Below are 24,528 nucleotides of genomic sequence, written 5' to 3' on the forward strand. Positions count from 1 at the left end.
ATAGTTTACCAACCACTGGTTTAGCAGAGGAAGAAAAATGAATAATGCTTTGATAGTTTTTTATTTGTTATCCAAAGCAGAAAAAGAGAAAGCCTTTTGAATAAGTAAGCATTCTTGTTTTTAAGAAGTCCTATTATCAGATAGATTTTTGAGAATAGAAATTGATTTTCCTTCCCAGAGGTCCAGTGCTTTGTGTGGTGATGAGCAGCAATGGTGAGCAGTGCTATAGTGGCGGGACTGACGGACTGATCCAGGGCTGGAACACCACCAACCCCAACATCGATCCCTATGACTCTTACGGTATGTGATTCCCCAAAGATATGAAAGAATATTTTCTTTTTATGCATTTTACATAGCATATATAAGGATAAAATAAGATGTTTTTGAAAATAAATTGGTAAAAGGGAACCATGTATTTATTTTGTTAAAAAGGACTCCTGTATTTGGGAATCAATTTGCTATACATAATGCTAAAAGAAAAGACAAAATAACGTATTTTTCCCAAGAAAACAGTTCCCACCCCCAGAAGTCTTACTGATTGGAAATGCTGGCTTGATTGACAATTGTTTTCTTCATTGTAGGCATCTGTACAGTACTTGATACATTATTACTAATCTGTAATCATATTTTGTCACTATTCTTGACAAATAACTTTGAAGGAAAATGAATGATGGCATCATCTTCTTGATCAATTATTGGAGGGTATAGAGGCTAATGATTTTTAAAGTGTATGGCACCAAAATATTTAAAAGGCTTTAAAAAATTAAGAAGTGTCCTTTAGATTTGGGAACAGCACCGTGAAACAAAAAACTGTATTATAATCTGTCACTAGATATTATCATAAATTCCCTTGCAAAAACTGTTTAGGAACTATTTTGGTTTCCTCTTAAAATTCTCCTTAAATTCTAGAATGGTATGAAGTGTCAAATATGTCATAAAACCATATTTTATTTTTGTTATCATTTAATTAATTTTACTAATAAACCTAAGTAAAGATAAGAAATTCAGTAACTAAAAGTTTCTTCTCACACTTATTTAATAAGCATTTAACATATATTTTGTGAAGGTTAACACCCCCTCTCCCTCCACAATTCTCTTACAGATTTATCTGTTTCATGCTTTTCCTTACTTACTGTATCCCTGTACCAGATATCGGTTGACCTCATTCTGTCCCAAGCCAGCCCTTCCCCTTTGCTCTTGACCTCATTCTCTTGTTTCCTTTGAGACTTCACTCTGATATCATTCTTCTTCTCTGTTTCTGGCTGACTCTTTCTCGTTTGCTCTCTCTTGCCCTCATCTGAAGCTTTACCCTCTTTGTTCTCTTTCCATCCCCTCAGCATGTAAGTAAATTCAAGTGTCTCCCATCCTGGGCAAGGAGAAGCCTTTTCTGACTCCATTTCCCTCTCTGGCTTTTGTTTAGTCTCTCTTTCCTTCATTTCTTTCATTCCTGTGTCTCTTTGGTGATATCGTCTAGGAATCACAATTACTAGTTACTAATTCCATGTCCTTTCCCTGTGCATGATCCCTCTGCATTCTATCTTCTGGCTGTTCCAGTTAAATATAACAAGATATCAGTATCTACCTAATTTGGCTGATCCAAGGGGTATTTTACAGTCCTTATTTTACTGGATATACTGGCTATCTGAAACTGTGGACCACTCCGTCCTTTTTGAAATCTGTTCAGTATTGGCTTTTTTGACACTTAACTCTATGACAGTTTCTATTCCCTGTCCATCATAAACTCCTTTTATTTTTCTCACCTTAAATATTAACATTTATCAAGGCCAGACCCTAACTCATTCTTTGCATTGCACACATCTTCTTTGGTAGATTGAATCCACTTTGTGGTTTTATATGCTATTGACTCATAAATCTCTTCTTTAGGCTTCAGACTACCTACAGAACATCTCAAAGTGGCTGTCTCATTGTACATAAATCCCTACAAGCACTGTTTCTTCTTCCATATATATTTTTTTTTGGGGAGGGCAAGGGTGGCATCGTGTGGCTTGCGGGATCTTAGTTCCCCGACCAGGGATCGAAGTGAGAATGCTAAGTCCTAACCACTGGACTGCCAGGGAATTCCCTTTCCATGTATTCTTATCAGTTGGTGGCACTACCAGAATTATCCAAACTAGAAAACTAAGAGTTATCATTGATTCCTTGTACCGTTTTACTATCTATACCTTATTAATTACCTCCCCCTGAATATTTCTTGAATTTACTCCTGCTCTGCCCCTTTTATCACTGTCCTCGTCTGGGTCTTCACCTTCACTCTCCCAGTCTTCTGAAACAGTCCCCTTGCCTTCATCTTGATTCTTTCCAATCTGTCTTCTACACTATAATCAAAGTTACCTTATTAAATACTTACTTCACCCTGCTTCTCCTGGGAAACCCTTCAGTGGTTCCCTATTGCTTTTAGGATAATTTCTTTAATACGTCATAGAAATCCCACCATAAACTAGCCACTCTCATCTCTTCCACTTCTTGCCTCAAATTTCACAGTCCAGTAATACTGACTTTCTTATAAATTTCCCCACATAGCATGCTATTTTTCCTTCTGTGATTTTGTAGGAGCTGCCTCCTTTGCCAGGAATGCCTTCCCTCTGTCCTTTGACTGGCCAACATCTGTACTCTAGGTGTCATTCTCTCCAAGAAGGTTTCATTCATCCCAGCCACTCTCCGTGGTAACTGGTATCTGTCACTATTATTGTACTTACCACATTGTCTTTTGAAGACAAGGATGGTACTGTGTCTTAATCATCTCCATGGCCCCTGCATCTAGCATAGTGCCTAACACATAGTTTATCTTCAATAAATATTTTATGGTATGACTAAGAGAGGATGTAGGTCAGATAACACCATTGACATTTTAAATCTAACATCTGTGAGCCATCTTGAAAGTACCACTTCGTAGACTCATTGTGAGGGTTAACAAGTAAAATTTCCAAGTTGGCTTTTATCAGGAAACAGTGCTAAGCAAACCCCCTCCCCTGCCTTCTCCTTGCCCCTCCCCCACATGCACATCATTCATGTGTCACATCTTGCTGTTTGAGCATTTGGGGATTCCTGTAGGTCTCAGTTCGTGTCCATTAATGATGACAGAGGCCTGTTGCTCCCAAGAATGACTGCCATTCATAGCACAAATGGCCTAAAGAGTGTATCCAAAGTGCTGAAGGACATCAGAGGAGGGTCTCCGTTCACTTCCTCGGGGGATGTGAGTTGTGGTTTCTCTGAAAGTAGATTAAATTCAAATGGTTTATGTTAACATGCTTTTTAAAAAAATCAAGACAAATGGAAAGAAAAAAGGGAGGGAGAAGGAAATATGTAATTTTTTTAAGGAGAAATATATGTACTTTAAAATTTTAATTTAGACATTTCAAACCCTACATTTGCACGTTTCCAAGCCTGTTTTTGCCACATTTCAGAAGAAAAATAGAAACTAGGAGGTGTATTTTATACTTTTTGTTTTGTATATTTTACTTTCCTTTGGAATCTAAGTACCTTTATGATTTGTGCTTTTTTCCCTGCATTCTTGCTGTTCTTATAGATCCTTCTGTTTTAAGAGGCCCTCTCCTAGGCCACACCGATGCAGTCTGGGGTTTGGCTTACAGCGCAGCGCACCAGCGTTTGTTGTCCTGTTCAGCAGATGGCACTCTCCGTCTATGGAATACAACCGAGGCTGCTCCAGCCCTGAGTGTATTTAATGATAATCAAGGTACATACTTTTTTTCTCTTATTTTACTCAGTGTTTTATAAAATTATTGTAAAAAGAACAAATAAATAAATGATTCTACAAACTCTTACTGTTTAAATTTAATTTGAAGGTTGTTTTTAAGCAGTAAAAATATATTTGTTTGAATTTCCAACTTAGTATGTATAAGTTTAAAAAGCATACTATTTGGTGAAATACCATGCCTTTTTTGAATTTTTAAAAATTGAGATATGATTTCTGTACAGTAAAAAACAGATATCAAGGGTACATTTTCATGAGTTTGACAAATACATAAAACTCTTGCACCTATCAAGATAGAACATTTCCTTCACTGCCCTAAAGTTTCTTTGTGTTCTTCCCAGTCATCCACCTTCCCCATTCCTAACCAGCGGTACCCACTGTTGTGATTTCTTTCATTATAAATTAGTTTTGTCTATTCTAAAACTTCACATAAATGAAATCATACAACGTGCACTCTTTTTGTATCTGACGTTTACTCTCACTGTAGTGTTCTTGTGATTCATCCATGTGGTAATAAGCATTAATAATTTATTTTTATTGTTTAGTAGTAAGTATTTCCTTAAACCACTGTGTTTATCATTTACCTCTTCATGAACATTTGGGTTGTTTCCATTTTTTCCTATTATGAACAAAGCTGCTGTGAATTTTTTTTTTTTTTTTTTTTTAATCACAGGAAGGTAAAGACCTGGAAATAGAATTTCTGGGCTTTAGAATTAGAATTGTGTGTTTTAACTTTATGTGAAATTGCCAGACTTTCTTTGAAAGTAGTTGTTCCATGTTACACCACTGACTGCACCGTGTGAGAATTCCAGCTGCTCTACATCCTTAATTACAAACATTTGGTGTTGAGGATATATTTAATTTTAGCCATTTTGGTGGGTGTGTAGCAGTATTTCATTGTGATTTTAATTTGTATTTCCTTGGTGGCTAATTATTCTGAGCACCTTTTTTGTGTGCTCATTGGCCATTAATGTACCTTCTGGAAGATACACATTTTTGAACTGTTAGCTTACTTAGATTTTGAACCAGATTTTAAAAATCAGATTATATTCACATATACATAGAATTATATTTTTTTATGTTTATAAATAAGTTCCAAGTTTTACCCTATTCTAGATGATAAATAAAAATACCTTCTTTATTCTTGAGCTGCCATAACTTGTGCCTAGGTTTTGATGAGTTGCCTGCATTTGATATTTGCATAACTCTACCAATAAATAACAATTTGAGTTTTTACTTCTTAAATTCCATACTTTTAGAGAGTTAGAATTCCTATTAAGAGATGGGCTTTTAAAATGAAGAATTCCTGTGATGCCCCTCCAAACCCCAGGTTGATTTGAGGTGGAAGCAGAAAAACTTGTAGTCCATATGTTTTCCATTTATTTCTAAATAAAGGCTTGGATTCAATGAATACAGTAGCTGTGAGTGACTGGTAGAAGATGCGATAAACAAGTAAGGATGATAAAATAGACTAGGACTAAGAGTAATGAAAGAAACAATCTGCGCTGAATGACTATGAGCTAATTCTTATTCTAATGTTGAGCCTTATTTACTTCTTATACCACCGTTTGTTTTGCTATATTCTAAGCACATTGTGAAGTAGACCCTCTAACTACCATTGTCTTCGAATATGTTCTGACTCTTAGAATTGGGAATCCCTGCCTCTGTGGATCTAGTGAGCAGTGACCCGAGCCATATGGTAGCATCATTCAGCAAAGGATACACAAGCATCTTTAACATGGAAACACAACAACGCATTCTCACTTTAGAATCCAACCTAGATTCAAGTATGTATACCAATTTTAAGTAGTCTGTGTTTGGATCAATTTTTTAAACGTTATCAGAATTATAACTACTAGAGTCAACTATGAAAAACACTTGTCATTATAAAGTGTTCTGCCTCAGAATCATATAACACAGTTATTAGAAGGATATAATGATTTACAGTTGATTTTAAGTCTTTAGGTTAAGTTTATTCACATGTATAACTATACTGTTTGAAGTAGCATTTGAGCTTTTCTAAAGAGAAGTCAAGTTTAATTTTATACCAAACGCTTAGTTTTCAATTCTATTTGAAGACAATAATATTTATTCTGAATACAGGCATATCTTGGAGTTTTTGCGGGTTCAGTTTCAGACCTTCGAAATAAAGCACATATTGCAACAGAGTGAGCCACATGAAGTTTTTGCTTTCCCAGTGCGTATAAGAGTTATGTTTACACTATAGTACAGACTGTTAAGTGTGTACATATCTTAATTTAAAAGTACTTTATTGCTGAAAAATGCTAACCACCATCTGAGCCTTCAGTGAGTCTCAATCTTTTTGCTGGGGGAGGGTCTCGCCATGATGTTGATGGCTGCTGACTGATCAGGGTGGTTGCTGAAGGTTGCGTGACTGTGGTAATTTCTTAAAATAAGACAGCAGTGAAGTTTGCCGCATTGACTAACTCTTCCTTTCACGAACAACTTCTCTGTAGCATGCGTTGATGTTTGATAGCATTCTACCCACAGTAGAACTTCTCTTGAAATGGGAATCAATCCTCTCAGACCCTGCCGCTGTTTGAACAGGATTTTTGTAATTATGTAAACCTTTGTTGTCATTTCAACAATCTTCACAGCAGCCTCACCAGGAGTAGATTCTATCTCAAGAAACCACTTTCTTTGCTCATTCATAAGAAGCAACTCCTCATCCATTCAAGTTTTATCATGAGATTGCAGCAATTCAGTCACATCTTCAGGCTCCACTTCTAATTCTAGTTCTCGTGCTATTTCCACCACCCCTGAAGTTACTTCCTTCACTGAAGTCTTGAACCCCTCAAAGTCATCCATGAGGGTTGGAACTAACCTATTCCATACTCCTGTTTATGTTGACATTTTGACCTCTTCCCATGAATCACAAATGTTCTTTTTTTTTTTTTTTTTTTTTTTGCGGTACGTGGGCCTCTCACTGTTGTGGCCTCTCCCGTTGCAGAGCACAGGCTCCGGACGCACAGGCCCAGCAGCCACGGCTCACGGGCCCAGCTGCTCTGCGGCACGCGGGACCCTCCCAGACCGGGGCACGAACCCGCGTCCCCTGCATCGGCAGGCGGACTCTCAACCACTGCGCCACCAGGGAAGCCCCACAAATGTTCTTAATGGCATCTGGAATGGTAAATCCTTTCCAGAAGGTTTTCAATTGGCTTTGCCCAGATCCATCAGAGAAATTACTAGCTATGGCAGCTGTAGCCTTATGAAATGTATTTCTTAAATAATAAGACTTGAAAGTCGAAATTACTCCTTGATCCATGGGCTGTGGAATGGAGGTTGTGTTAGCAGGCATGAAAAAAACATGAATCTCATTGTATATCTTCATTAGAGCTCTTGGGTGACTGGGTGCATTGTCAGTGAACAGTAATATTTTGAAAGGAATCATTTTTTCTGAGCAGTAGGTCTCAAGAGTGGGCTTATAATATTCAGTAAACCATGTAGTAAACAGATATGCTGTCATCCAGGCTTTGTTTTTCCCTTTATGAAGCACAGGCAGAGTAGATTTAGCATAATTCTTAAGGGCCATAGGATCTTCAGGATGGTAAATGAACATTGGCTTCACCTTCAGGTCACCAGCTGCATTAGCACCTAACAAGAGAGTCAGCCTGTTCTTTGAGGCTTTGAAGCCAGGCATGACTTCCCTCTAGCTATGAAAGTCCTAGGTGGCATCTTCTTCCAATAGAAGGCTGTTTCATCTACATTGAAAATCTGTTGTTTAGTGTAGCCACCTTTATTCATTATCTTAGCTGGATCTTCTAAGTAACTTGCTGCAGCTTCTATATCAGCACTTGCTGCTTCACTTTGCACTTTGATGTTACAGAGACAGTACTTCTTCCCTTAAATCTCATGAACCAACCTCTGCTAGCTTCAGACTTTTCTTCTGCAGCTTCCTAACCTCTCTCAGCCTTCATAGAATTGAAGAGAGTTAGGACCTTGCTCTGGATTAGGCTCTGGCTTAAGGGAATGTTGTGGCTGGTTTGATTTTCTATCCAGCCCCCTAAGACTTTCTCCATACTGTTTTGCTTTCTTATCATTCATGTGTTCACTGGAATAGCACTTTCAATTTCCTTCAAGAACTTTTTCTTTGCATTCACAACTTTTGGCTGACTGGAGCAAGAGGCCTAGCTTTTGGCTTGTCCTTTCCACATGCCTTCCTCGCTAAGCTTAACCATTCCTGGCTTTTAATTTAAAGTGAGAAGTGTGCAAATCTTCCTTTCATTTGAGCACTTGGTCATTGTAGGGTTACTGATTGGCCTAATTTCAATATTGTGCATCAGAGACTAGGAAGGCCCAAGGAGAAGGAGAGAGATGGGGTTACAGCTGGTCGGTGGAGCAGTCAGAACACACACGACATTTATCAAGTTCACCGTCTTATATGGGTGCACTTCATGGCACCCCAAAACAAATACATTAGTAATATCAAAGATCAGGGACCACAGATCACCATAACAAATATTAATAATGAAAAAGTTTGAAATATTGTAAGAATCACCAAACTGTGACATAGACATGAAGTGAACAAATTCTATTGAAAAAATGGAACCAATAGACTTGCTAAATACAGGGTTGCCACAGACCTTCAATTTTTAAAACAACACAATATTTTCAAAGCACAATAAAATGAGATAGGCCTGTATAAAATAAATCTGTTTTTCATTTCTCATAATTTTACTTTTTTAAAGAATAGTTGCTGTGCAATATTATATGTTATAGGTGTACAGTATTGTCATTCACAATTTTTAAAGGTTATACTCCATTTATAGTTATTATAAAATATTGGCTGTATTCCTCATGTTGTACAATATATCCTTGTAGCTTATTTTTATTTTTTTAAAATGTCTAAATACTTTTTTTTAATAGATCTTTATTGGAGTATAATTGCTTCACAATACCGTGTTAGTTTCTGTTGCACAACAAAGTGAATCAGCCATATGCATACACGTGTCCTCATATCCCCTCCCTCTTGAGCCTCTCTCCCATCCTCCCTATCCCACCCCTCTAGGTCATCGCAAAGCACCCACCTCTAGACACAAGACAATCAGAGCTCCAGCTCCATTTCTCTGATTCATCTGGCTGCCTTCCTCCTTTGTGTGCTGGCTTTTTCCTCAGACTAACTTGCCCTGCGGTCACAACATGGCTGCCAGCATACCTGGAACAACCTGCTCCCTTGTTCATTTCCAACAAGAGAGGCGACCTCACCCTGAAAAACATACGATTAAAGTTTTTCCTTCCTGTCTGTGTGATACATCTTGGGACACAGCCCACCCTTGAATAGTCACGATCAACTGGAGAGAGCCCTGTGATGATGGGCTCAAGCCTGCGGTCCTGAAGCAATCACCAGCAAGGGGGACTATACACACACACACACACACACACATATAAAACCATCCTTGGCATAGACTTGGAATTGGGATTCTCCCCAGGAGCTGGGGATGGACCAGCTTCCTTTGAGCCCTCTGGCTACATTTATTCCATTTACCAGGTTGGGTTGTGTTATAAAGGAGGAAGCAGGGAAGCAGGTGCCCTGCTTAGGCAACCAAGAGTGTCCGGTCCAGATAGCTTGACTCAGGGCACATCTTCAAGGAGCCTGGTGCATCCTTAGCCAACATATTGAGAAAAGGCAAAAGTTTCCCCTGCCTCCCTTGCCTGTTTGGCTTGCACTTTTCTTTTGGTGTTTCTTTGAGATGAAAGAAAGAATTGGAAAAAGAAGGGAAATAGAAAGAAAAACTACTGTCTTCTCTGGCTTTCTCTCTCTCCCTCTTCCTCCCTCCCTCCCTCCCTCTCTCTCTCTCTCTCTCTCTCTCTCTCTCTCTCTGCACTACACAGAATCCTGGGGATTGTAATAGTGACCACTGATGTCATGGCAACAGGAAATGCAGTATTATGGGCTGAGCCTAGAGGAATATTATCTGTATAAAGTTTTTTTTTTTCAGTGACTATGAACTTCTTTCTTGTATTTTTTATTTTTTTAATATCTTTATTAGAGTATAATTGCTTTAAATGGTGTGTTAGATTCTGCTGTATCGAAAAGTGAATCAGCTATATGTATACATACATCCCCATATCCCCTCCCTCTTGTGTCTCCCTTCCACCCTCCCTATCCCCCCCACCAGGTGGTCACAAAGCACCGAGCTGATCTCCCTGTGCTATGCGGCTGCTTCCCACTAGCTATCTATTTTATGTTTGGTAGTGTATATATGTCCATGCCACTCTCTCACTTTGTCCCAGCTTACCCTTCCCCCTCCCCGTGTCCTCAAGTCCATTCTCTAGTAGGTCTGCGTCTTTATTCCTGTCCTGCCCCTAGGTTCTTCATGACCAGTTTTTTTTTTAAGAATCCATACATATGTGTTAGCATACAGTATTTGTTTTTCTCTTTCTGACTTACTTCACTCTGTATGACAGACTCTAGGTCCATCCACCTCACTACAAATAACTCAATTTCGTTTCTTTTTATGGCTGAGTAATATTCCATTGTATATACGTGCCACATCTTCTTTTTCCATTCACCTGTTGATGGACACTTAGGTTGCTTCCATGTCCTGGCTATTGTAAATAGAGCTGCAGTAAACATTGTGGTACCTGACACTTTTTGAGTTATGGTTTTCTCTGGGTATATGCCCAGTAGTGGGATTGCTGGGTCATATGGTAGTTCTATTTTTAGTTTTTTAAGGAACCTCCATACTGTTCTCCATAGTGGCTGTATCGATTTACATTCCCACCAACAGTACAAGAGGGTTCCCTTTTCTCCACACCCTCTCCAGCATTTATTGTCTGTAGATTTTTTGATGATGGCCGTTCTGACCAGTGTGAGGTGATACCTCATTGTAGTTTTGATTTGCATTTCTCTAATGATAGTGATGTTGAGCATTTTTTCATGTGTTTGTTGGCAATCTGTATAGATCCTCTGCCCTCCCAATGGTTCCCCAATTTCTCCCTTCGGCATGGGATCCCTTCCCCTCCCCCATCCATCCCTCAGGGGTGCCAGTCCCGTCCCGCCTCCACTTCTCCTCCCCCTTTACTCCCCCCCATGCCCCACATCCTACCCGGTCGCTGGGGGTTCCTCCCGTCCCCTTATGTGTCCGTGGTACCCCACCAGTGCCTGGTAGGTGCCCTAGTTGTGAGGAGACGCAAGTTCCGTGTCCTCCTAGTACGCCATCTTGACTTCGCCCTCTCTTAGTAAATTTAAAATCATGCTTAGATATATGACCTAAAGCTACTGTAATAAAATAAAAAGCCAATATGAAATTAAGAAGGATGTGAACATTTTTCAAATTACCTTCAGAGAGTATGGTCAATTCTTTGAACGTTCTCAACGTAAATGTTGATTTTAATGACTGCTACAAATTAATAAGGTCTCAAGTCAGTGAGTGAGATGGATAAGCTAAACTAGGCAATTCCATTTCTCCCTCACAGTGTATAACTGTAAAGTCATATGACTTTTTGCCTGATACTAGAAGCATTTTCTGAAGAAGAATGCCGAGAACGTTTTGAGCAAAGGCAGCATTCTTGGAATAAGTGATAACTATTTCGAGTTATAATAATATGTCCTGACATTTCCTAAGTTATCAGTTTGATTACTTTAGAGTTATATAAAGCAAATTTATTTCTTTCTACTGTGACTCCCTTAGCTGTTTATATTTGACTATGTTATTGTGTTCTGGAATTTAGCAGGTGTTTTTTTAAATTAAAGTTCAGACCAAACATGTTTTAAGGTAAAAGTGAATTTCCTATAGTTTAACAGGATGAAAGATGTTTGTTGTTAGAATCAGAATAAATTACCTTTCTTCTTATTATTGATGGCAGTGGTGATTTGACTATGATTAAGTTAAAGGTAGTTGAAGCAGGTAATTGGGTACTTGTGAACCCACTGGAAAGGTAAACTATTTTTAGATCATAAGCTGAATATAAATATTTGGAGGATTCTTTTAGACTCATTGTTAGAATGATGGCTAGTAGGCCTTCAGTTTATTTCTAGTGTTCTTTGTATTTTGCTTACTTTTACTTGTCTGATTTACCATCACCTGGAGAAATTTCCTTAAAAAGTATTACTAAATAAGAACTTCCTTTTGCCTGATTTCTATCATGCTTCTTTTCTAGATCTCAAAGTAATTGAAGCTATCCTCAGAAACTTCTCTCCCAAAATATATCGGATACTTTACTTAAAGTATTTGTATTTTGTTGTTATTCTCCTGCTAGACCTTACAGCAGATATTGGTCAGTGGTGTGTTATCTCTGGAGGAAAAAATATCCATAGGCTGAATTTTTAATCTAAACTCTTTGTTTAGGACCATTTAAAATGAATATAACTGACCCAGAGCTTACTCCACATGGTCAAGTGACTTTTTGTTGTGCACTTAGATAACAGGCTGGGTGGCCGCCTGCCATTAGCATTGGAAAAAGACTACCTTCAGCTTTTAAGATGTCATATTTCTAGGTACCACATGAAAATCCAATAGAGTAGACTAATATTGGAGCTATTTTTAGCTATGCATCACTATATTTTCTATTATGAGTGTAACTTCATGATACCTATTCAAAGAAGAGTTTCAAAAACAGTACAAGAATTCTTGGTTAACCTTCACCCAGATTCACCAGTTTTTAACATTTTGCCATATTTGTCACATTTACTTTGTCATTCTCTGTGTATGTGTATAATTTATAATCCTGAGCCATTTAAGAGACGTTATATACCTATTATATACCTATACCCCTAGATCCTTTAGCATGTAATTCCTATGAATAAGGACATTCTCTGACAGCACATTACATTATCAAAATCAGGAAATTTGACATTGACACATGCTGTTATTGTTTACACTCAAATTTGCCAGTTGTCCCAATAATGTACTTTATAAGGACATCCCTTCTCCCAAGACCATGATATAATAATTAGTTTTTAACTTTGACATATCTTAAATTAGTGTTATCTTTGTGTAGATTTTCCCTTTTTTTCTTGTAAAAAGTATTGTAACAAAAATCACTAATTAAACTTAAGCTCTTAATAATTGATTTCCACTTCATAAAAGGCTGTCAGGAGGAACTTGTGATAGTTTAGGTAGAGATTTTGGCAGTTGCCTGATTTGCATGAGTCATCTAGTTGGGATAGAGGTAGAAATTAGAATAGGTACTAGCTTTGTTACCATGGTTTTGGGGAAGTCACAGATGTTTTCTGGACCTTGATTCATTCACTGTGTTATGAACCTAATGACATGTGGCCTGCCTGTCTCATTGTGTGTATAATTAAGATCTCTTTGAACACAATTAAATAGTGTGCAAAAAAATACTATTAGGATGCTATTTTCAGATTCCAAACATGGTAGACTGTTAAATGACCATTTCTATTATGAGAAAGAGAAGATTAAAGAGTTAAAAATTCTCTTTGTCATGATTATCTTTAGATGACAACCATGTGATAAAGAGCTCTGTATCTAGAATGAGCTGAGATTTAAGTTTGGGAATTATCTACATGAAGTAATGATGGAATTTTATTAAAGTAGCAAACGTATCATAGAACACTGTAGAATGAGAAATGAGAAATGTGGGCTCTGGGCTAAGCTCTAGGTGGCATCCATTGATAGCAAGTGGTGGAAAAGGAAATTCTAATTCCCAGGTACTTCTAGATTTGTCAGTAGAGTGTTCCTCAGGTGATTCTCATTTCCTAACATTGCAATTATGAACACAATTGCAGAATAAATGAACTAAAGACAAGTTAAAGTCATATCATTTACTTTTCCAATCTCTTAGGTGAATATTCAGTTCTCTTTTGTGTGAAGAAATAGTAGTTTTGACAAATTTGTATTGCTCTTTAATTTTTTCTTTTTAGCAGCCACCTCTTCCTGCCAAATAAATAGAGTCATCAGTCATCCCACTCTTCCCATCAGCATCACTGCTCATGAAGACAGGCATATCAAATTCTATGATAACAATACAGGTAAGAATTTATTTAAATTGATTATTGTTAAAGCAAAAAAAAAAAAAAATCCCAGCTGTAATTTTGGTGTCTGTCAGTGGCTTTATAGTCAGTGAATAGGCACTGAAACACAAATCCTCTCCCAGATCAGTTTCTTTTTACTCCATCTAAATCTGCTAAGAACTAGTCTTCACGATAGCATATAGAATCATCTTGGTTTATTTAATAGTAAATAGGTGTTATATTTTGGCCCTAGAGCCAAGGTTATTACTAGGAACACAATGAAAAATTCATTCAGATACCAATAAAATGATCTCTTGTTTTGAATATATTGTGGAAAAGTAGAAATTTATTGGAAGTAGAGGCGTATGATCATTACAGACGGCAAGCTCCTGAGTCATTTGATTTATTTTATTTGTTTTTCCATGGACTAAATTTTTTCTGTATTATAATACTGATTATTTGGTCCTGACTGATTTGCACTGAGGTATGGAGGCTTTCCCAATTTTTATTAGCTTATATTTCACTAGTCTAAAGGAAATGCATGAAGAGCTGGTTGGGAGAACAACTCACTGTATTAGCAGCCATATTTACCTGAGTATCTGCTACTGGCTTTGTAAATGTGTTGACTTTTGCTAACTTTGCTTAGCTACAAGTGATGAATAATTTAACATTTTTAATCTCTTTCTATGTACTGTTTCCACCAAAATTGTGGCCAGGTTTTCTCTCTGTTACTTTGTCTTTGTCTCAGTATTTTCGTCTGCTTCCACAAAACAGATAATTTGCCTGTAGCTAAAGGATGCAAAGTCAGTGATAAATAATGTCTGAGTTTTAGTTAATGAACATGGCTTAAAGGAATATTTGTGTACAAATTAATGACTTCCAATTTGTGAAAGACAAAAATATAATCTGAAATTTGAGCTTTTGTTTCTCATTATCATCATGGCCAGAGCAGGGAGGGAGACATGTGTTGTTTTAGCAGTTGGAAAAGCTATTGATGTAGAGACTACACAAAGAGGGGTGACTGGCGAAGCCAGTACAGCGAGGTAAGCTGGCTTGTATTCAGGATAAGGTAAACTATTACTAAAGAGTAACAATCTCTTTTTCCAAAGGCAAACTGATCCACTCGATGGTAGCCCACCTAGAAGCTGTTACAAGTTTAGCAGTTGATCCAAATGGCCTGTACTTAATGTCTGGCAGTAAGTACAACTATGGATTATTTATTTATTCTTACCATTTTTATATTTAATGTAATTTTTCTCTTAATTTCTTTTCTTTTGATATAGGTCATGACTGTTCAATACGTTTATGGAACCTAGAAAGTAAGACGTGTATCCAAGAGTTCACAGCTCATCGGAAAAAGTTTGAAGAATCAATTCATGATGTAGCTTTCCACCCATCCAAATGCTATATAGCCAGTGCTGGGGCTGATGCACTGGCTAAAGTCTTTGTATGACACAATGCATCATCTTCACCTTCTAGCTCTTTATAAATAATCAGCTGCACAAAAGAGATACAGAAGACCGGGGCAAGAGTCAACCCATCCAGCCCTTTTGTTCTGCTGAAGGAGCACAGAGAACATTTGTTAAAGTATAGTTTTGCAATTCGTTTTCTAAAACTAAGGTTTGTTCAGGTTGCTGCAAGCTCAGCTGAATCTGTGAGCCTGAAAACTTTAAAATTTTTCCCAAAATAGGAGCTTTTATTTCTGAGGTTGTTCTAATTCGCTAGGCAGGCCTGAGCGAAGAACATAGGTTTAGCTTGCCCCTATTGAGTAAATAGGGCACATTATAAGGGATAATTAAAAAGGTTGATGGCTGGGAATGAGTAGAGGAAGAATGGAAATTTAGACCTAGTTCTCCCCTGAGAAATCTTGTTAAACATATTAGGTAGTCAAAACAGTAATCTTTATCATATCTGCTGTACTAACCCCTATGTGCATAATGACCAGGCAGTGTTAAAATGCATTTTTAATTTAGCTCTCCTTTCAACTGTTCTCATAAAGCACCTGGGAAAACATTTTACCTATTAGAGGGAAAAAAAGAAATGCAATAACATGTTAAATATATTATTATTCAGAAATGCTAAACAAATATTTAGTTTTTAAGCAGATTTCTATATTGTATTACATTTTTGAAAATAGATTTGGTACCATTCTAAAGTTTAGCTGTCAAAAACACTCACCATTATGAAGAATAGTTGATAGAGTCTGCTTTTACTAAAAGATTTAACTTATTCAGGTTTAAGATTCTGTTTATTTTTAATGGCAAGCAGGTCATATCTTTATAATAATTTCTGTTAATTTTAAAATTCATTTTATTCATGTGATGTTTATAGTACCAGAGTGATTATTTCCTATCAATGAAATCTTACCTTGCAGTGGTTGAAAAGCTGGAAGTTATTTGCAAGTACTTATTTATCAAAACCCACATAACCATGCTTCAGATGATCTCTACTCTTTCTTCTTTGTCTCTTACATTCAAATTATCTGACACCTACCAAAAATAGTTCATAATTATTATGTTTTAATAGTCCAAAGGATATGGTTAACCTCAGGCAGCTGCTTTTGCAGAAGTACTAAATAAAGCAAATGTTTTGTGCCCCAGGAATTCCCTTATTAATATCTCCAAGAAGAAGAACCTCTTGGAAATCTGGATGGAATAGTTTGGTGTATAATATTGGCTAAAGGGTTCTGTCTTTCTTTCCCTCTCCCTACCCCACCTCCAGTGTCTAATTGGAATACACAGCATGTTTTAGTAGGCAGTGAATCAATACTGTTTCTGGGGAAAACCATTCTTGAAGGACCAGGGTTCCCTGAGTGCACCTTACCTATGACCCACATATGGTCAACTCTTGGGATTTCCATGACCCCACTGTCTGGACCCAGTATATAGACCTCATCCCTACAACTGTCTCACCTCTCCTCACACTCTTTCTTATTTGCCCAAAATGTCAGAGACCAATCTGGAAATTAGAAATAAGTTACTAATACCCAAATTTTCAGCAAAATGTATTTTTAATAGGCTCTCAGACTTAAAAAAAAAGTCCATATCCATAAATATTTTAACCTTTTAATATAATTCCTACATTCCTATGCCCATGTATTCCATTAGCATAACAGTGGCACTTCTGATAATATGTACATCTACTCCCTGAAGAAGTATTATCACAATAGTGTCAATATTAATCAACAGTTTTTCTTTAAAATTTCTGCTTATCTGCCTCTGGAACTCTGTAGTATACAGGCAAGTTTTCTTTAAAGACCTGTGTTAAATTTGCCTAATTTGATATACAGATATGCTTTAATATTTTGACACAGCTACCTTGTCATTTCATCTGTGCTTTGGTTCACAGTGGGCTCAAGGGACTCCTTTGTGTATTCAAATGATTTGACCTGGATATGAGCTACCAGTTAAATGTTTATATTCCCATGCAGGTATAGAATTCCACATTGTGTTTGGCGAATTCCTCTTTTGATTGTTCACAAAGTAAATAAATGATGTTGCTGACCTAACATTTGTAGAAGGATACTGGAAAATTCCAGTCAGGTGCTCTTAATTGGCAGATTTGTGATGGATGACTACAGGCTATTGTTCTACCAATTATTGCTTTAATTACTTTCCAAGGTCCGCAGTGCCTGCTTTCCTTCTGTCACTGGAATTCTCGAAACCAAGCCACTCTCTTCACCTGCGTTTTATGCCGCATGGTTGAAATGCATTTTTCTGTTACTAAGTAGAAAACAACCATGAGATATGTAGACTGTAGTGCAAATGATGGAACTGTTGAAAGTTCCTTAGAAAGCCAGTGCTGTGCTCTTGGAGATTGTACCCAAAAACAGAGATTCTTCTCCACTAGCACTGTTATGATCTCAGTGTAGAAATGAGGCAAAGCTGTCTTCCAACCAGATAGAAGCATATATATGTGTCTGAATTTTCCCTCAGTTTATCAAAAATTCAATGAAAATTGACAAAATGAACAAATTCCAGATTTGAACAGTCACTGAAATGCCGTCATAGTGCTTCATTTGTAAATATTTTGTATGAAATGTATTGGAATAGTATGGAAATCAGCAGGAGATGTGGGTCCCTGCCTTATCTTCACATGCTATGGATACATCTCTGGGAGCTTGCAGCACCCTTCTCAAAACTCAGCTGTCATATGGAGCTCATTTGCTACTTGAACCATAGACAGGTATTTAACATAAGTGATATAATGACCTTCAGTATTTTTCTATTGAACAAGTTAAGCAATTTTTGCCATTAAACAGATAATTAGTTATGCAAAGTATTTAGCTTTTATAATCATTTTAGTTATGACTAAAAGGGGGGAATTGAGCTGCATCACTGATAACGAACTTTGTGAGAAATTTTTTGTTTATCTGACTTTCATTCCTTCAGTATTCTTGCTATAAATTTCTTTGGGAGATAATGATGAAGATTTATTTGAAAATGTCTAAAATGTATGTATATTTTATAAATATATATTATATATATTGTAGGAATATATATAATATATATAGACTATATATATATATATATATATATATATATAAAAAACCATAGGTGCATTTTACTGTTTTGTATGTTCATTTTTGGAGGTAGTGTACACAGCAGGTAATGACGAGTATGATGAGTGTTGTGCTGTTTGCTTTTGCAGTATAATATATAGTTCTCAATGTTTAAATTACTGTATATACTATATTCATTATAGGCTAGCATGCTTGTTTTAAAGACTGTCATTCTAGTTTATTAAAATCTGAATGTAAGAAAACCTGACTATTCAAATGTGAATTGAAAAGTATTCCATTCTCAGTACTGAACTATTTCCCTTGAACATTCAGGATTTTTGACAAAACAGATATCATCAAGAAGGCAATAGCTAGAGAAAGAGAGGTGCCTTTAAAAAAAAAAAAACAAATGCAGCCTTACAGTGAGGATGAGGATTGAGTTTCTTTGTGGGGGAAGGGGTATGAGAGAGAGAGAGAGGGAGAGAGAGAGAGAGAGAGAGAGAGAGAGTGTGTGTGTGTGTGTGTGTGTGTGTGTGTGAGTGTTTGCCAATCTGTGAAGGTCCTGATTTGTGACCATCAATGTCTTTTTAATGTATCTGTTCAACTTCTAGGACTTCAGGGGACATTTCATGCGCTGTCTTCGTGCTCTTCTGAGCACCATAAGTACTTTCCAAGAATTTTGAATGTGAATTCCTAGAAATTTCAGTAGAGAAGAAAATGGCTCTTCTTTCATTGTAAGTCAAGTTCAGGTAGTAGGAGAAATTATTGATTCACCAAAATTATGGGATCTCATTAACGTTGGCTAAGTAAATGTAATTTTTAAAGGCTCACTTTTTTAGCACTTCATATATTTCCCCTTTACACAAGAGCATGTCATGATTCTTATGTGATGAAGATTCAACTAGTAAAAATCATTTTTAATGATTTTTAAACACCTGAACTAGTTAAAATTCCACCTAAGAATAGTATTTAAATGGCATCTTTCATATCTACCTCTTTGTCATTGCTGCCATTTTGACTCAAGCAAATCTTTATGACATCTAAAATAATGGTTGGATGCAATTTAAAAATCTGTGTTGGTGCTTTTCTCAGGCTTTGTCATTTAAGTTATATTGAACAAAGATGTCACAAATCAGATTGAAAGGCTTAGAATTAATTTTGATTTTCTTTTGAAAGAACTGCTTAAAATTTATCATCAATGTTGATAGTGAGTTGGAGGTAGTCTCTGGTTAGTATATGTCTGTGTGATGCTTTCAGCCAAGAGCCAAACTGTTATTGATTTACATGGGAAAAGAGCTCTTAAGTATAATTTTCTTCAGCTTACTTTATTCTTTGAAAGCTATTTCAAGGCTATTAAGTACCTAATCATTAATTTTATTTACTCAGAAGTTGCCTCTGTTACTGTGTTGTTTAGTTATTTATATAATTGCATTATTTTGTTTAACACTGGGATTCAGGTTGTACAAAAGTAGTAGCTGACAGAAATTGTATGTATATTTTTCTGAAACGTATCAATTCCTTCAGTTCATTTTAGAAGAAGGTCCAGAAAACTAACATACCTGTGTTTAAAAAACAAAGGACAGATCAGGTCCTTGGTAGATGATTTGAATCATTCTACTTTTGCCACTGAAAGTTTTTTAATTGGCTATATATCCATCATCCAACTGGATCTCAGTGTCATTGTAAAGGATGCCGGGTTCACAGAGTATTAAACAGATTGCATCTTTTTTTTTTAATCCAAAAAAAAAAAGCAAATATAAAGCCAAACAGAGATCTCTCGATCCCACTTATTTACTCTAGGAGTATTCCTGAAGTGGTGCTTAAGGGTCAGAATTTTCTGGATCTTTGCTAGCCAAGCTTTAGATTTGATTTAACTGGGACCACATGCCTGTCATCCCTTGGATGCAAATTAGAAAGTTCATTTTAATTTATATTAACTGTAATGTCTGCCTGGGTTTTTAACAGGCTGTGAACCAGTGAGTGCCTTGTTAACGTAGAATGATTTTTCCCTGGTTGTGTGTTAGCTCCTCTCTGAAAATGTCTTAGAGAATGGTATTTTAGTTGACTTGTAGAGAGCTGCTAAATTTGGAGTCATCAGCAATCAGAAAGCCTTCAGTCTACCACATTACCACCCTCCGTACTTTCTTTTCATTGTTTGGCTGAAGTTGCCTCTTGTGAGAAACAAATACAGCCCCCTTCTCCACACAGCTTTTTTCCAATCCAGATTAAGAGGTATCCCCTATACCTATCCCAACTATATGATCTAATACCTGTTTTTAGGAGGAACCACTTCTGGTTTTGTAATCCAGAAGGATTACAAATCCTGTAATCTACTGGTTATTTTATGTCTTCTCCACTTCAGTTTCCTAGAGCTGACCTCAGAGCATCATCAGTTCAGATTCATCAATAACTCCTTTTCTCCACACCCCTTCACCCCTCCAACTGGTGATCCCTGGGCCAGATTGTTTGATCTTCAGGTATTTTAAAATTTAGGTGTAATATCAATTAATGTAAATTAATCTAAATGCTAATTTTTGTGGTGCAAGAAGTTTCTTTTGTAAATTCAGGGTATGGATAAGCTAATTAAGATATCCTTTTTTGGTGGCTCTAAGTGTATTATTTGTTTTTAAATAAAGTGTACAAATATAGATAATGTGCTATAGGTGTCTCATGAATTGAAATATTTGTCAGATTTGGAATCTAGTGGGTTTACAGTTAAAATACTTTAATACAACCTGATTTTGTTTTGGGGGTTAGGTAGTAAAGGGGTGCAGAGAAATAAAAGTGTATTAGACAAAGTAGATGTGAATCCAAAGTAATGAACCAGTCTTAATTATTGATTATAAGGAAGGTGGAGAAATTTATCATTATAGAGAGTTTGGGGCTTTGTAAAACCAGTAAAATTAAAATACCCCACACGATTGGATCATGATACTTTCAGGGACATGTGTATATTTTATCTCAAGTGTTCAGTTACATAATTTAAAAAATTACACATACACATATAAATTTAATGTGCTTTTATTTTTTCTTTGTTTGGCTACTTAACAGGCAAGCATAAGCCTTCTACCCCTTGCTCCTTCAGATCAACATTATTTTTCAAGGGCTTCTGCTCAGAGCTCACTGTCTCTTTGTTCCAATCTGGAGCCACACTAATATATAGACTCTAAAAGGTACCACTTCTGGTGTCTTTGAAACTATCCACTGTTCTGTGATGTTTCATATGCTGCTGTAGTAATGTGTTCTATTCTTTGGTATGTACACATTTTTCAGTAGTGTCAGAAATGTCCCTTTTGTCCCTTGTAATGAGAACTGAGACGTGATTTGCTGGAGTTGTTTTAGAGTCATCTAGCTCAGAAGGTCAAGAGGACTCCAAAAGTTTTTCAGGGATTGATGGACCCTCTGGGGTCAGCCCAGGTTCAGAATGGTATTCTAACCTGCTTTAGGTTTCCCAAGGGCACCACTGAGGTTTTGAAGGGTCTTAGGTTGTCCTGGCACTTAGAGTATTCCCCAGGAACACCTGGAAATCTGGTAGCATCCAATGCTATAACCATAACACATCCCTCCACTTGTTACTTCTCAGTTACACCTGTTGTTTACAATGATGGGGACGCTCTAGCTCTGTGGAGAAGCACTGACATGCAACTTTGAAAATTAGATTCCATATTTTCTGAAACACAAATTCTAATTTAGTATATTTTGTATACTTTCAAAACCAAACAGAATCCAAAACCCACCAAACGGAAAATTACTCATTTCAAGTTTCACTTAGATCTTACAAAACCCTAAGCCCTTTCTTATTCTTAGTTGTTATTAGACTAAAGGTAATGGTGTTTTTGGTCAGACTTGAAGAAGGATCTGACTATTTGGGAGAATAAAATCTGCAATATCTTTCCTACTGGAAGGGTCTGTTTCATAGAAAATTCTCTCATCCTTGGTTATTTAGCCATTCACCTTACAGGAAGACTGTTCCAGTTGCTAACTCCCTTTTGACTTTTCCTGTGTGCCTCTTTAAAGAGTTAATTAATCCAGTGATATAAAGGAGAACCCACAGCAAAACATCTGTTAAATAGCACTTGGAGTACTAGAATTAGTATTATTAATTCACATGCCAAAGTTTTTCATGTCCTTATAAGATCCAGGGTGTGTATCAGGTTCCCAATCTATAACCTCAAACCAAAGATATTTTTGAATTACCTCATATAACAGCATCATCAAATCAAGGGTAATGGTAGGGAAACCCATCATTCACAAATGAGAATTCCCAAACTGAAAAACTTTCTTTAATTAAAAAAAAAAGAAAACTGCATGCATGGAAAGCAAAATTTTATGTTAAGCATATGTTGAGAAAATAAGCAGCTTGTGGTTTATATAAACTGTGTTGAAATGTTAATGTATACTGACATCACCTACTCCTTCCTTATGGAAGTGGGACCAAGGCAGTAATTTTTCAGAAATAAATAAGATTAACTTACCTTAAAGCAAAAGAAACTCATGAGAAGGTTTTCTTTCAGTGCTGGATAACTTGGGTGAGGGTGTGGGGAAAGATGTATCACACTGAAAAGGAAAACACAGTTAGCCTCTGATCTGGACCCATCACCCATTGTCTTCCTTTCTCGTTAAAAGACTTGTAAAGATGACCCCTAAGAGCCGTTTGATCTGTAAAAGTGAATGGTTCCAGTTCTGGCTTTTTTGTCATTGATCCCTGTCATCTAAATTAAAGATTTTGGGGAACTACGTCAAAAGTATCCAGGAGTCCCCTGGTTAAAGTGTCAGACAACATAGCTTTTTATTATATTGTAGGAAGCTATATTAACATAGGCCCAGGTATGCTGTGTCATCTGCATATGTCAGAATGAAGACCAGACATGTAAGAAATGTCCTAATGTAGCCAAGTGATAATCTCGTGAAAAGATAGAATCATTTTTATAGAATGAGTTCTGTTGTTTTGAATGACTTTGTGCTTTTAGAAGCATTTGTTAAAATATTTACATATTTTTCTACAAGCTTTGAGCCCACATATTTCAGAATATCCTATTGATGGAATTATTTCACTCAGTGTGTATTTTAGAAAAAGAACGCAATGGTCTCACGTATCTTTTTGCAGTAATTTATGGATAACACGCCTGACCCCTGCTCCCCACCAATACTCAAGTGCCATGTAGGAATTCTTTCATATGTGGTAAATATCTTAGTATTTTGCTGACTGGAAAAGCAGTATTTTTATACATAGCTTGCAGGTAAACCATGGAGCCTTGTGCATCTGATAAATGTTGAAATGAATGGAAAGTTAAGATAGAGCATGTATACCACGTAAGTAATGTTAATAGTGTCCCTTCAGAGCTAACAAGGATAAGGTTAGATTCTGCCAATTGCCATTCACAGATTTTGAAAGTATGCTTGTTTAGCCAAAGTACCATTTAACAATCAGTTCGTTTAAGAGGAAACTTTTTCAATGAAAGAGTACCTGTTCAGTTTCCTTGTATATCTCAGGGTCAGAAGAAAGGAGGTTTTTCCCCAACTCTGAAACATTCAGACTTTCTTTTATTCCTTTGATCAGCCTTTTAAACAAGCAGGACAATAAGCTCCTTATTTCTCATTGTTGTAGGATACCTAGGAATATATATCTGATGATTAAATTAAAAAATAATAAAACTTGCAAGCAGACTTTTTTCTCTTAGAAACGTCATTGCTTTCTGGAGGCAGAAATAATTTTACTTTTGAACTTGAAGGTTGTAGATCAAGGCAGTTTTATACCCTTGATGTATGCAAGTTATATACAGCTTGTCTCTGCAGATAATCACATTTTATTTTGTGTGAATTTTAGAATTGTTTTGGGAGTACAAAGATTGTCAAGGAATATACTGTAAGTCTAATTTACATACATATCTTTCAAAACCTTGTGGATTTTTTTTTTTTTTGAGGCATGAGGAGCAGGTAGTGATGAGTTTTATTCTGAATGCTTTGATTCTAACCCCATTCTTAACTCAGATTTTACATATTTGGTATTGCTCACTTGTCACCTAAAAAATAAGAGTTGATGGTTATTTGTTTGCTGCTGTCTCTAAGCTCCTTGAGGCAGGGACCGTATTTGTTTTTCTTATATTCCTCAACACCTCTCCTGGTGCCTTACCATATAGAAAGTACTTGATAAATATTTATTGGTTGAGTGATGAGAGAACACGTTTTGAAACTCTAAATTTATCCAGATCACCAAAAACAAAGGAAAAGAAAAAAGCATCCCTGCCGGTCCCTTGGCAATCTCAAATGTATTTAGGTCTGTGGAGCTGACGCTAAGATTGAGGTCTGCACCCTCCTTGGGGAGGAATTTGGACCTCACCTGAAAGGTGGCAA

At 36.7% G+C, this 24,528-nt stretch overlaps 1 protein-coding gene across 12 annotated transcripts in view; it reads left to right on the forward strand.

Annotated features, from left to right (window-relative positions):
- The window catches only part of STRN (striatin), a 108,042-nt gene extending 89,830 nt beyond the window's left edge, over positions 1 to 18,212 (forward strand). For 11 of the 12 annotated variants that reach the window (XM_089923273.1, XM_089923276.1, XM_089923275.1 and 8 more), the window contains 6 exons: positions 179 to 300; positions 3,548 to 3,715; positions 5,380 to 5,520; positions 13,584 to 13,691; positions 14,783 to 14,869; positions 14,957 to 18,212. In XM_089923273.1, coding sequence (XP_089779399.1) covers positions 179 to 300; positions 3,548 to 3,715; positions 5,380 to 5,520; positions 13,584 to 13,691; positions 14,783 to 14,869; positions 14,957 to 15,126 — 796 coding nt within the window. In that variant the 3' untranslated portion in view covers positions 15,127 to 18,212. The remainder of the gene's footprint in view (positions 1 to 178; positions 301 to 3,547; positions 3,716 to 5,379; positions 5,521 to 13,583; positions 13,692 to 14,782; positions 14,870 to 14,956) is intronic. The other variant, XM_089923277.1, reaches the window with a different exon arrangement.
- The last annotated feature ends 6,316 nt before the right edge of the window (positions 18,213 to 24,528 follow it).

Source organism: Delphinapterus leucas, chromosome 13 (assembly GCF_059928025.1).
Source record: "Delphinapterus leucas isolate spDelLeu-1000000601 "Yukka" chromosome 13, BTC_Dleu_Yukka2, whole genome shotgun sequence".
Classification (NCBI taxonomy): Eukaryota; Metazoa; Chordata; class Mammalia; order Artiodactyla; family Monodontidae; genus Delphinapterus; species Delphinapterus leucas.